General features: G+C 44.1%; 1 protein-coding gene across 8 annotated transcripts in view; it reads left to right on the top strand.

Annotated features, from left to right (window-relative positions):
• Window positions 1-12,672, top strand: part of BCL9 (BCL9 transcription coactivator) — a 69,708-nt gene that overhangs the window by 36,956 nt on the left and 20,080 nt on the right. For 7 of the 8 annotated variants that reach the window (XM_068180553.1, XM_068180554.1, XM_068180555.1 and 4 more), the window contains exons 2-5: window positions 6,093-6,175; window positions 9,130-9,436; window positions 11,060-11,376; window positions 12,297-12,486. In XM_068180553.1, coding sequence (XP_068036654.1) covers window positions 9,384-9,436; window positions 11,060-11,376; window positions 12,297-12,486 — 560 coding nt within the window. In that variant the 5' untranslated portion in view covers window positions 6,093-6,175; window positions 9,130-9,383. The remainder of the gene's footprint in view (window positions 1-6,092; window positions 6,176-9,129; window positions 9,437-11,059; window positions 11,377-12,296; window positions 12,487-12,672) is intronic. The other variant, XM_068180556.1, reaches the window with a different exon arrangement.

Below are 12,672 nucleotides of genomic sequence, written 5' to 3' on the forward strand. Positions count from 1 at the left end.
AGCAATTCCGACTGGTGTCCTGTGTCATGTCCCCTTGCAGCAGGGTGGGGAATTACTGCTTGCTGTAGCACTGGGTTTTTCTCAGAGGAGCTCTGTCCTGTACTGACCCATCCCAGCCCCACTTAGCTTATGAAAACTGACAAGATTGCAGCCCAAGGAGTTACACCTGAGAATTGCTTCTTATCTTTCATTCTGGAAGCCTGTTGAAGGGATGCCGAAAGGGAAGGAAAAAGCACTTGGGTTTTTTTCTGTGCTGAACTGATTAGTGACTTGTTTTTCCTAAGCCTTTTGTTTAAGCAGTGTGGTGTTAATACTTGTAGAAGAACAAACTGCTGTCTCCTCCTCCTGTCTCCCCATCCAGTATTTCAGCATATTTTCCCCCAGCCCCTTTCAGCAGAATAGCTTGTAGAGAATGGTCTGCTGGCAAGCTTGATACAGGTGTCTTTTACCTGTGGTTGTTCATGCTGGTGTCCCAATTTAAATTTTTGAAAAAATAAACCCAGAGAAGTAAGGGGAAGGAGATTGCCTGTGGCTTCTCCTAACTCCTGAAAGGTAAATGAAGTTTTGACAGCAGCCAAAGCTATGAAAGCAGACCATAGAGAGCTCTCATTACCCACTGGACTCCTGCATGCAATGCTGACTGATGCTAAGGCTATTAACTGCTAACATGATAATATGCAGAAGCCTGTCATATATTAGGGAAATACTGTTAAAATGTTTCTTGAAAAATGCCTTATTGCTCGAGCTTTTGATCTTTATCAGTGTTTACAATAGCTGGGACTCCATGGCAGCCCGGCTGCTGCTCAGGTAAGCGACGCTCCACGTAGGGAGCTCCAAACTCTACTTGTAAAGTACATAGGCTGCTCCCAGCACTGCTAACAGAGGTGGAGCTGAAGTGATGTTGGCAGCTGCACTGGAGTGCACCAGGGCTGAGCTGAGGTCAGCACGATGTCGTGACAGGGTGCGCGACGGCGTCCCCGACGCCCCGGTTGACCCGCACCTGCCAGTGCCACTGCTGCTGGTGAAGCTGAAATGGCAGGAACACTGAGGGGAAGTGTTCATAATGTTCCTGTACAGAAGCAGATAGCTGTAGCTTAGGCTTTGAGGTTTTTTTTTAAAGAATTTTTCTTTTGGCTTTTTCCCCAGACTGGTTTCTGGAACTGTGTCAGAATCTGCCAAGAGCTTGTTCCAGTCCCAAGTGAACCAAGTAGTTCAAGTGTTTTTTACATAATAGCAGATGGGAAATTGAAAAGCTCTCAGTGTTTCTCTGTGTACACCTTAAATTTGATCACCGGTGTCCGTAAGTGTCTGTCTCCTCCACTGCTTTAGGAAAGGACAGAGTACAGAGTCAGAAGCTGTCTAGGACAGCCGTGCATCCCCACGGGATTAATAATGCACTGAAGTGTTGTTAAAGACATTAAAAATAAAGTTTAAGGGACATATAGTTGTCTGTTTGACAAGAAGTGTTAGTGTTATTCACAACTCTTGAAAGTTTCGCTTGTGAGAGTAGCGGGCAACATGTCTGTTGCAAAAGACTGTTTTAGAATGATTTTTAAAAGTATCTAAAAAGAGTGATTACTTATACAGCCTTTTTATCATGGCTACTGTTGGGTATCCATGTACTTGTCAGAAGGAAGAGAATAGTTGCTAGAGATACCATTTTCTCAGAAAAGGGGATGGTGACATGAGAAACGCACAAAACACTTAATTCTCCGAGCCTTTGAGTTTGTATTGTGCTTTGTCAGTGATTGTCTTCATTGCACATTTTAAGGATGTGGAGCAAAAGGTTGGATTTTCTGTGGCCTTTGTTGTTTTGAGTGGACTTAAGGAGAGATGTGTTCTTTGGGAAAGGTCCATGTGTGTGGTGATAGGGTGTGGGGGGAAGTATGGGAGGAAGGGTGTCTGTACTGTCTTATTTGAGAGGTGTGGATGGGCAGACTCAGGTAGGCTCAGCAGAGCTGCATTGTGTGACCACACTGTACTGCATTTGCATGGGCATCATGAAATATTCTTAGAGTTTCTGGGAGGCTTATCCTGTGGTCCTAAATTCTTACATTAAATGAAGCAACTCAAGGGAGCTTCTCTCCATGTAATGGCATAGAATCTTGCATGCATAGATTTTCCCTATCTGTGTCTGTTGGTCTTCAAGGTGCTAATTTTAGGTGAGTCTATCTTTGGTTAGCCCCTTTCTCTGTGCTTCAGGGCTGGGGGTAGTTGCGGGCAATAACCTACTATTTAGAGTTCAACAGAGATGCTTACATACCACATATGCGGGAGAAGGTACTTTCCCTGTGGAGGTTGCAATCCTGCCTGATAGAGATTGTGTAGCCCTCACATTCATGTCACCTAAACTTACTTTGCTACAAGTTCTTGATTATTCTGTTTATTGAGAGTAATTTCTGGTATAAAACTGTGAGCAGTGAGATAATGCTGTGCAGGCTTGGGAATAGCAGTGATTTGTCTGATGTGGTAAGATGGAATTTTCTGGGAGACTGTGAGAACTTTGTGTATCATTTTTTATGTTATGACATAAACATAGGAAAGTCCATACTGTTTCAGGATAAGTTAGGACCATCTAGAAACTGATGACTGGCTGTGAGTTGCTATCTAATCACCTTAGATGAACAACTTATCTCTACCTACCCTTAGGTATCCAAGTTACGTGTCTGAAGGTACCTGAGGTATTTTCTGCCCTTGTTTAAGAAAAAGGGCAGAGGGACCTGGCAGAAGACGGGCACAAATGTATTTCAATAAGCATATGTCTAACTATGCCTTTGCCATCAGTCAGCGCTGCCTCCTTTGTGCCAGTGAGCACATGGACACCTTGTGGGATGAAACAGGAAAGTTGTCTCCTGAATATTGTTCATATCTTATCTGGAGTTTGTTTTCAGCTGTATCACAAGTGCTGGAAGGGATAGTGTTGGATAGGCTTACACTGGTTGAAGTTGCTTTCCTGGGTCCAGTACAGAGCTGGTGTGCAGAAGGTAAGGTTGCATTTTTGACAGACCTACTTGAATGATAATGGGGGTCAGTCCTAGTAGTGTGACAGGCATGTGCTTTATCCATTCCTGGGAAAGGATGAGTAGGACGGTTTTTGCTAGGAGGCAGAGACAGATTTAAAAGTGTATTTATTAGGGCAGGGAGCCCTGTCTAAAAATTAGGACTGCTTCAAGGGATTGAAGTGTCTTGTGTCCATATATCCTCAAGTGTCATAGGGAGATGTATGGGGTGTAGAATATTCATGTCATTTTATCTATTTGCTTTTACATGTTCTTAAGGAAGTTGCACAGCTCAATAAAAGCTTTGAATAACACTTCTTGTGTCCTCCTTGTTTGCCAGTCACTCTCCTTATCAATGAGGTGTGTAATCAAGTACTTTATTAACCAGCAGCTTATTAAAAAGTAATGTGCAGCTCAGCTGCAAGTGTGGACAATAAGTAAATGCTCAACAAAACTGGTAAGTGCAGCACGTGATGAAAACCAGTGGTAGCTCTTGGGTGTAGTGGAGTCACCTTTTGCCAGTGCAGCTATTCTCCCTCTCATGTGGTTGAATGAGGGTCGGAGAAATTGGAGGTGCCCTTCCCAGTAAAAATGTGCTGAAGGAGCGCGTTGGCTGATTCATTGCCTTGCCCCACCTCTCAGGTCACACAGGGAATCCACTGGTGGATGCACTTGCAGAAGTTTGTTTCCTGGTGGCTGTCAGGATCAGCAGTTGCTCATATACCTCCTGCTGCTGCTATTCTTGGTTCCTTCTAAAGCTTCTCTTCTTCCCTCCTTGAGAAATCTCTTATTCCACTCTCTCTCCTTCCTTACCCACTCCACTGTCACAGATACAATTCAGGGTGCAGGCTCAGCTTGCATTCAAAGTTATCATTTGTTTTCTGCAGCAGCAGGTCTCCAGCCTTTTTTCTTTTTCCATGCTGATTTTGAGCTCTCACCACCCTCAGTCCAGCACAGACTGACAGTCTCAGAAAGGCCAAGGGGAAAATAGCAGTGTGTTCTTTCTTGTATGCAGAGAAAGATTTCTTGCCTTTAATGCTTCATGTCACAGTCAGGCCACAAGTCTGATACTTTTATCTACTTGGTATGCCTTTATTTCATCTCTCCACATTCTCTTCCTCAAAGAGGGAGAAAAGACTGAAGTGAATCAGTGATAACTACAGCTGTTCCTGCTGGAATAGCCATAATGCTGTATACCTCCAAGTATCTGACCACTTTTCACTATCGAGCTTCTTCAGCTTAAGGCCATAAAGTAGGAATTAGCCATTTTGAATTTTTTTAAACCTCCTGTTTGCAGTACAGTAATATGGTGGCTGGTTTGTGGAAGTAGAGGGGTGGTAAAAATATTTAACTGAAAGGTAAACTAAGATGTGCATTTGCATCTTTTTAGTTACTCTGTGGTAGCTGCTTTGTGTGCATGCTCTCAGCCTTTTGCTCTTAAATTCGCTGTGAAGCAAACTGCCTTGTGCTGACAGGGCTAAGACCGTGCAGGTGAGCAGCAGAGATGGGACACTAGGGAATGAATGGAATTACAGTGCAGTAACTGGGTAGCCTAAAAGATGGATAGTGCCCCTCTTGCAGTCCTCAGCTATGGTCTGCAAGGCTGTCCTTCTCTGCCAAGCTGGGATTGAATGTTTCAAGGAATAGAGCTCCGAGCAGTGTTTGTGATAGATTCTCTCCATCCTGATGTGTGCTGGTGTTCACACACTTTCCTCTTCAAGGGAAAAGGTGATTTCTGTCCCTGCTCTGGTAGAGGTGTGTCAGTATTGGCACTGGCATGGCTTAGCCAGTATTGTTTCGTTGGGTGGGGTGGGGGAAAGGGGAGAGGAGATATAACTGGGTAATTGGATTCAGAGATGATAGTGCTGCTGTGGTGAGTTTTACTGGATGGAGCAGCTTGTTGCTATAGGTGTTTCAGCTTCTGTCTGCAGGTGTGACTTGGCTAGATAAGGATGGTCTATCACATTGATGATTTCATTGTTTGATTTGGCTGGACTGGGTGGAGAATGTAGCTGCATTGTTTAGGACTAGCTTTGTAGTTTGGTTTTGTAAAGTGGATTACATGGCAGCACATTGCTACATTATTAAGGTGAAGCTGCAATAGATAATAGTTGGAGAATGTTGGAGGGAAGAGAATATGCACAGGCTTTCACAATGCATAACTAGTTGAGCCTTCAGCTCCTGTGTTTCTGTTAGGAGATCTGGTCAGCAGAATGCATTGGGATTACACAGAAAAAATTTGGTAGTGATTTCAATATGCAATTGTACTTTTAACTGCAAGGCTGTCCATGCTGTGTAAATAGCTGAGAGTGCTCTGAGAAGACTACACTGGCCCTGACAGTGTGAATGTTATCTGGATTCATACTGTCTTGCAGCCTCTACAGTTTTCACAGTGGGTGAGGGAGAAGCTGGCAGGTCACTGCTGGTTTTTTTACTAACCTCAAATTTACCAGTAAGCCAGGTTTCAGAGCCTGTGTTTCCTTGTATTGCTGAAATGTCAGGCACTTAAACTTGCTTTGGATTCCCTTCCTCCTATAGGGTATGCAATGATGTGAAGTAGGAGCTGCCAGAGCAATAGATAGTGCTTCTTCCTTGTAAAACCTACCTGGTTTTCCCCTAGATGTGATTGCCTGGCTTTACCTGATACTTGATGTTTCTGTTTATACATTGTCTGACTGTGGAGGAGGTTGCATATATGAAGCAGAAGGTTTGGCAGGAGTTGCTGGGCACATTGTGAGGGGAAGGTGAGCCTTTGAAGAGAGATGGGTGCAGAGAAGGGAAAGTGACATATCCAAGCTTTGTGCCAGCTTCTATAAGCACAGATGAGCTCATGGGAATCCAGCTGGCTAAACTTGGGAGTGCTAAAGCAGGTCTGCCCTATTTCCCCTCCATGGGCAGTCTGGATCTTCAGAGTCTTCCAGTCTGATGGTGGCTTCTTGGGTGCTGATAAATCTTTCCAGGCTGAGCAGAGGCTTCCCCTTGGTGGTTTAGAGCAACTTTTGATTCCTCTGCTTCTGTGGTTGAATGCGTGGAAGGGGTGCACATCTTGGCTGTGAGTTCTTGTTGGTGAAACTTTTTCTCTCCTTTTTCCAGGTGACTGTTTTTTGTGAGACAAGTGGTTTGCAACTCATGGCCTCCATGATGAGTACTGCAGTGTCGTGACACCAGGGGTCTTGGTAAGCTACTTGTTGGAAAAACAAGGATTTATAATATCTCCACAAATGCAGATCCATATGTTTTGTCTCTGCAGTTAAAGTTTGAATTAATTTAAAGCCATGTAAATTGTAGGCTGCAAGCAAGTGGGATTTTCACCTGTTCTCACCTCCTCTTCTGAGCTTGTAATGATAGTGATGTGGTTACATGATCAACGCGGTCAAGGTGAAAATCCAGCTGAATAGAAATTTCTGTTGTTCCCCTTGGATTTGTTCCCATTAAGATCTTTCCCTGATGTGGTGAGAATGAGTAGCCAGCTGAACCATCCCATTTCTCTGCAACCTTTGCCTGCCATACCTTAAAGCCATCCTGAAAATACAGCCTTGGATGTAGCTTTCCAGAGTGTCTTGAAAAGTGGTTTGACCATTCACTGTCACTGACCCTACCTCTAATTTTAAAGCAATGATACAGGCTTTGCTGTGGCAGGCAGACTCCAGCTGCAAAAATACATTTCCCTAGAGCTTTTCCATTACTGAACCCTAGATTCCCAGGCATATATGTGTTAGAAGTGCATTGAGAAAAATCATGAGACTTTCCATTTCACGTTATAGAAGATGGTACATTCCCTGTGTGCAGAAATAAGAAGCTGAGAAAGTTGAGTTGCTGTTGTTCCTCCAGTGAATATATTGATGTATCCTTTATAGCTCTCTCTAGTAAGAATAAATTTAAACTGAGATTGGAAAACACAGTTCCCTTGCACAGTGCATCACTTTTAATATATGGAAGATGTGTGTATAGAATAATAAAAAAGTAAGGTTAAAAAATTGCAGCATTCTCCTCCCACCCCTGGATGAAGTACTTGAAAGTTTGGTGATGTCAGGAATACCGTGTAGCAAGTGTGATTGTGATTCTTCATGTTTTCTCATTGCACTGTGCAAGACTGGGACCCTTGAGACAATTCTCATCTTGTAATAAAAGGTTATATAATGTATAAATATCCAAATGGAAAAGCAGAGGATTAAACAACCAGAATACTTAAGTTCATCATGCAGGCATCTACATCCTGCTGTATGCATCAAGCTTTGCTCACTTTTATGCTGTTACTCCTGTTCTCATTTTTTTAAAGCTGGAAGTCACTATATTTTCAGTCACACCTTCACCTTAAGTGAGGGTGCAGAAATTTCAGAGTCCCACTGACTTTTACAGATGTGTCAATCTCTTGGAAAGCAGAGTTGGGTGCTGTTGATAATGTTACAGTTTTATTTAACAAAACAGACATAGGAGCCAAATTTGCATGCAAAGATGATGCAATTTAGATATGTGTGAAGGGGTTCTCTCTCCTCTTGAATCTATCTGTGTAGTACCAGCTGTAATTGCAACATGATAGTAGGAGCAACAGGGATAGGGTAACTCCAACATTGTTCCCAAAATCAGTGGGATAGCCAACTTATAGCCCCAGAGAGGCATGTGGGTCCTCTGGAGTGTGTGGCTCAGACTGGAGTTCATCTGACTATGACTGATAAGAAGCCTTTAAAATGAGACATTTGCTGCAGAAACATTCCCCACATTAATAGGTTTGTGCAGCACAGTGGAGGTGAGAATAGGCAGTAGGATGACTTCTGGCTTATGAAGGAGATGTGTGGTAAAGGACAATTTTTCTAGGGATGCAGAACTTCACGTGACTACAGCAGTGTGGATCACTGTCATATTAAAGTAGAGCAGTGCAAAGTCACTAAAATGTGTAACAGCACCTCACAACTGTACAGATTTGGGGAACTGAAAAACCGTGGTGCTCAATACTACAAGTTGCTGATAACTCTCCTTGGCCAGAGGTGGTCATAGAGTGCCCATGTCTTTTAATCCTCTGGTGTCATCACCACATAAGCCAATTTTTTGTTTTGAAATGCAGCTTGAGTCATAGTTTCTTCATAAAATTCAAGACACTCCCATCCTAGTAATATTTATTTTGTTTCATTTGGTATATATAGGAAGAAACTACTTCTTTGGTCCTAAAAAGGAATATTGGGAATATTTACATTTGAATAATATTTAGCTGGCAATGCTTAATACATTAACAATAAATCTTGGTTAGATTCTAAATTAAGTGGATTTGCATCTGAGTAGGTGAGATGAACAGGAGAGATTTTGTTGAAACATAAACAAGACAGAAATTTGTTCCAAAGTAATTTAGCCCAAAGCACGTAAACAGTAATGTTCAATAGTTTCCACCTCCAGAAACAGCTTTATGTGCCTTATTGCCTGCGTCATGCATATTGTTTCTTAGAAAGAAGCTGAAAAAGCAGCTGCTTTTCTTGTGCTTTTTTTTTTTTAAACCTCAATAATGTGTAGTGTTGCTGAGCAAATTTAGATGGGTACTACTCCAGTGCTTTTTTTGACCTTTCTAATAGATATGGTGAGTGACTAACCCCTCATGTTTTCAGAGTAATCACACAGAGCAGTAACTTACAGGTGGTCAGGAAGGCATTTTATTTTATTTTTTTCCCTTTGTTTAACCCTTAGCACACATCATTGATCTAGGTATATTGGGCCAAAGAGACAAAAGATTTAAGCAGAGTTTGTGTTCTTAAGAAATATCAGATCACGGCCATTCACAGGGGAATTTTGGATAGCTAAGTCATGTTGGGTATTTGTACTTTTGGCTTCCTACTGACTGCTGTGAGGTGTCTTTAAGTTGAGCACGGATGCAGAATCTAAGTGGTTGGATACAAGGTGCTTCCCTGTTTTGTTGACTCCAGAATGATTTGCTTTGGACAAAGGGAAGATGGCCTCACTGCCTGTAAACTGAATGGCCGTCCAAGGCTGCCTGAGGTCTGAAATTCACATCTGTCTGAAAGCTCTTCTCCTCTGTCTTCTTGGGAATGGGGGAAGAATTGCCATGCATTGCTTCACACCAGACACATCTGCTTGGGAAGTTCTTCATTGGTTTTCTCTTCTCTCCTTGTGGGGTGGTTTGCAGTGTGCCCTGGAGATGCGAGACTTCCCCTGGGCAGCAGGAGGCACGCATCTAGAGAATGCTGCAGCTGCAGGAGGGAAGTGCCCAGTGCAAAAGCAGCGAGGAGCAAAGAGAAAAAAGGCAAGCAGGCAGCCAGCACTGAGAGAAGCGGGTGGCAGAAAGTCCTTCGACGCTGCCTCTGGCGGCACGCTCCCCAGAGGAACTTGACGAGAGCCCATCTGCGTGTGTGTGAGACTGTGAGCTCAGGATTTCTGTCAATGCATTCCAGTAACCCCAAAGTGAGGAACTCCCCGTCAGGCAACACACAGAGGTAAGGAGAAGAGCCTGCAGTCAGCTGCTGTGGGTTGGTGCACATTGCACCCTGCTCTGCTGCTGCATTAGCCCAAGGACAGTGGAAATGTGGCTTCCTGGTGCCTCTGTGTTCCCATTGGACCTGCTGAGGCTGAACAGTAGCTGCACAGTGCTGGTGGTCTCCATGTTTGCAAGGCTCAGGATGAGTTGAAAGCTGTAAACCCATGAGGTGTGGATTCTCAGTTCCTTGTGCTCTCCTCCCTTCTACCAGGTGCCTGGATAGGCTATAGGAGAGTAAACCTGCTGTTTCTATCTTGGCTTTTTTCCCCTTCCTCCTCTTCTAATTATCTATTTCCCAAGGGGTAGTTGGGCAGCAGAAGGTCTTCCTGTCTGTACTTTCACACAAAATACTTTCTCCATATTATTGGCTTGAACAGCCTGGAGAACTGACCAGCTGAGCACTGAGATCCTCTGTGTCAGTCACCTGCCGGTGCAGCAGGTCAGCATTTCTTCTCCACTAATTTGGAAAGGGAAAAATATGAAAGAAAAAAAGTGTCCAGAGACTTAGGTTGGTTCTGATTGACAGCATACTTGAGTTTGATTATTTACTCCTAGAGGTCATCTGGAACTTAACAGTATTTCAGAGGGAATGCTTCTGAGTCCGATGTCTGTCCAAAGGAAGAAACAGCTTGTGTGAGTCCCACAGTGAGGATGCTAGCAAGCACTGCCTGTTGGAAGTGGTAGTGAGGATGGCAAAAGACAATGCAGAAGATCTGATAGCAATGGAGTAAGTGGAGGGTGAGGAGGGGAAGGGGTGCCTAATATCCATAGAACCCAGAGGAGCAAAATACTTTCAGGATGCAATTTGCTGGATGGAAGAGGAATGAAAGACTCTGAGTCTCCTTTGGCAAATTGAGAAGGAGTCATCTGCCCCATTTTGCAGGAGTGTTCTTGGAGATGGTATCCTTCTCTTTCCTTATTCAGGGGCAGGTTGTAGCTGGTTTAATTGTTTTCACGGTCAGAGGTTTGTGTTTCTCTGGCAGCTCGCCCCAATGGATGACAAATGCTGCAGTAATGCTGGGTTTTCCTTGTGCTCCCTGTAGAACTGGATAGGGAGGTGCAAGGGAGGGGGTGTGTGTGGGGGGGTCTGCTCTGACCAGAGCTGCAGCCTAGTTGGGGTCCAGGGGAATGGTGAGGGGAACTTTCCTGTGCCTTGTTTGTTTACTCTGAGCTAGTCTTGGTGTGAGGTGCTTCTCTGTGCACATAGAAACCGTTGTCTTTATTGACAGGCGCCAGAGGTGGGTCCTCATGTGACAGTAGTTTCTGGGATCTGGCAGGGTCCTCATGTGACAGTAGTTTCTGGGATCTGGCAGGTCTGTGGTTTGCCCTGGTGCCTTCTTGAGCAATGAGATCCCATCTTGGATAATAACCCTTTCAGGGCATGTTCAAAAATGCACCTGCATGACTCTAAGCTTGCAGGCATTTTTTATTTGTTAGCAATTGTCTTAGCTTGTAAAGGTGACAGTTGTTGTTTCTGCTTCACTCTAATCTGTTCCTACAGGGCTGAATGAATCAATGGTGTGATTTGTCACTTTTTCCTTTTCTTTTTCTTTTTTTTTTTTTTTTTTTCCTCTCTCCCCAGTAGCCCCAAATCAAAGCAGGAGGTGATGGTCCGTCCCCCTACAGTGATGTCCCCGTCTGGCAACCCTCAGCTGGATTCCAAATTTTCCAGCCAAGGCAAACAAGGGGGCTCCACCAGCCAATCCCAGCCCTCTCCCTGTGACCCCAAAAGTGGAGGTCACACCCCCAAAGTGCTCCCAGGCCCGGGTGGGAGTATGGGGCTGAAGAATGGGGCTGGAAATGGTGCCAAGGGGAAGGGGAAGAGAGAGAGGAGCATTTCGGCAGACTCCTTTGAACAGAGGGAAGCTGGGACTCCTAATGATGACCCGGAAATCAAAGGTATGTTGCTAGGTTTCATGTGCAAGTGCAGACAATCAGTCTGAATCCTCTGTGAGATGGAGAATTGCTCTGCAAGTATTAGTGAAACATTTGTTTGTCTGGGGTTCTGCAAGTTCCAGCCAATGAAGTGTAAAGGTCTTGAAAGCAGGCAAAGAGGAGAGGTTGTCATAGATGGCATTGGTAAATGCCTTGTTCACGCTCAGTTAGAGCCCAGACCTGACTCTGGTGGGAAAAGTTCCTTTGTAACTCTTAAACTCCCCCAGAGGATTTAAAAGTACAAATGCAACCTGTTGGTCTCCTTTTGACCTTTGGCCTTTCAGGAACTGTTCTATTGTAACTGGGGTTTTAACAATATTCAGGTCTGTTTTGTCAACACAGATACATAACCCCTGTAGCACCCTGACTGGTAACACAAACCAGAGAGTTAGTTGGGATTTCTGTGTTCTCTTCCTTGCTCCAACATTGCCTCTGTGAGGCAATGCAAAACCAGACCACATGTTTAGTTCTCCATCTTTGTTGTCCATTTGCAAGGTCACCTAGCTAAGGTGGCTGATCAGAAGAAAAAATAAAGTTTTGCAGGAGTGTTTTCTTGAGGCAGACATATTTATCTGTGTTCCTACATGAAAGTGTAGTTTTCCTGCTTTTTTATGTGGTCATTAGAGAATTCAAAGAGATCAGTTGTGGGAACTGCCACTTTCCTTGGAAAGGGACACAAGAGGAGCTTTCTCCCAGTGTTACTTGAAGGACACCAAGGCTTTAGAGGAAAGATGTGTGGTGTAATAGAAGAATTGCCTTTAGTGGTGCTTGAGGAAGACACAGGAAATTTCAGAGGAAAAAAAGCTCTGATCAGTTTCCAGAATTGATTTCCAAAGAGATCCCAAGATTGTGATTCCCTTCTTTACCCCTCTGTCCCTTTCCAGACTGCAATTCTGCTGATCATGTGAAGTCCCAGGAGTCTCAGCACACACCACACTCCATGACTCCTTCAAATGCTTCAGCCCCAAGGTCTTCCACACCTTCCCATGGTCTGACTGCCACTTTGGAGCCAGCAAGTGGGCAGAAGACTCCATCCAAAGTGGTTTACGTCTTTTCTACTGAGATGGCCAACAAGTAAGTAGGTAGCTGCTTGAATGTCTTCTGGGAGCAGGAATTACATTTGTGCTCATCTTTTAAGAGATTATCAAAGGCACTTTCTGCATCAAGTAGCAAAAAGTCATTGCTTGTTTTGGGCATGCTGAAGAGGTTGGAGTGGACCATGTCCCTAACTTCTGTGCTCTGGGGAATAATTTTTTACTT

This window comes from Anomalospiza imberbis, chromosome 2, assembly GCF_031753505.1.
Source record: "Anomalospiza imberbis isolate Cuckoo-Finch-1a 21T00152 chromosome 2, ASM3175350v1, whole genome shotgun sequence".
NCBI lineage: Eukaryota > Metazoa > Chordata > Aves > Passeriformes > Viduidae > Anomalospiza > Anomalospiza imberbis.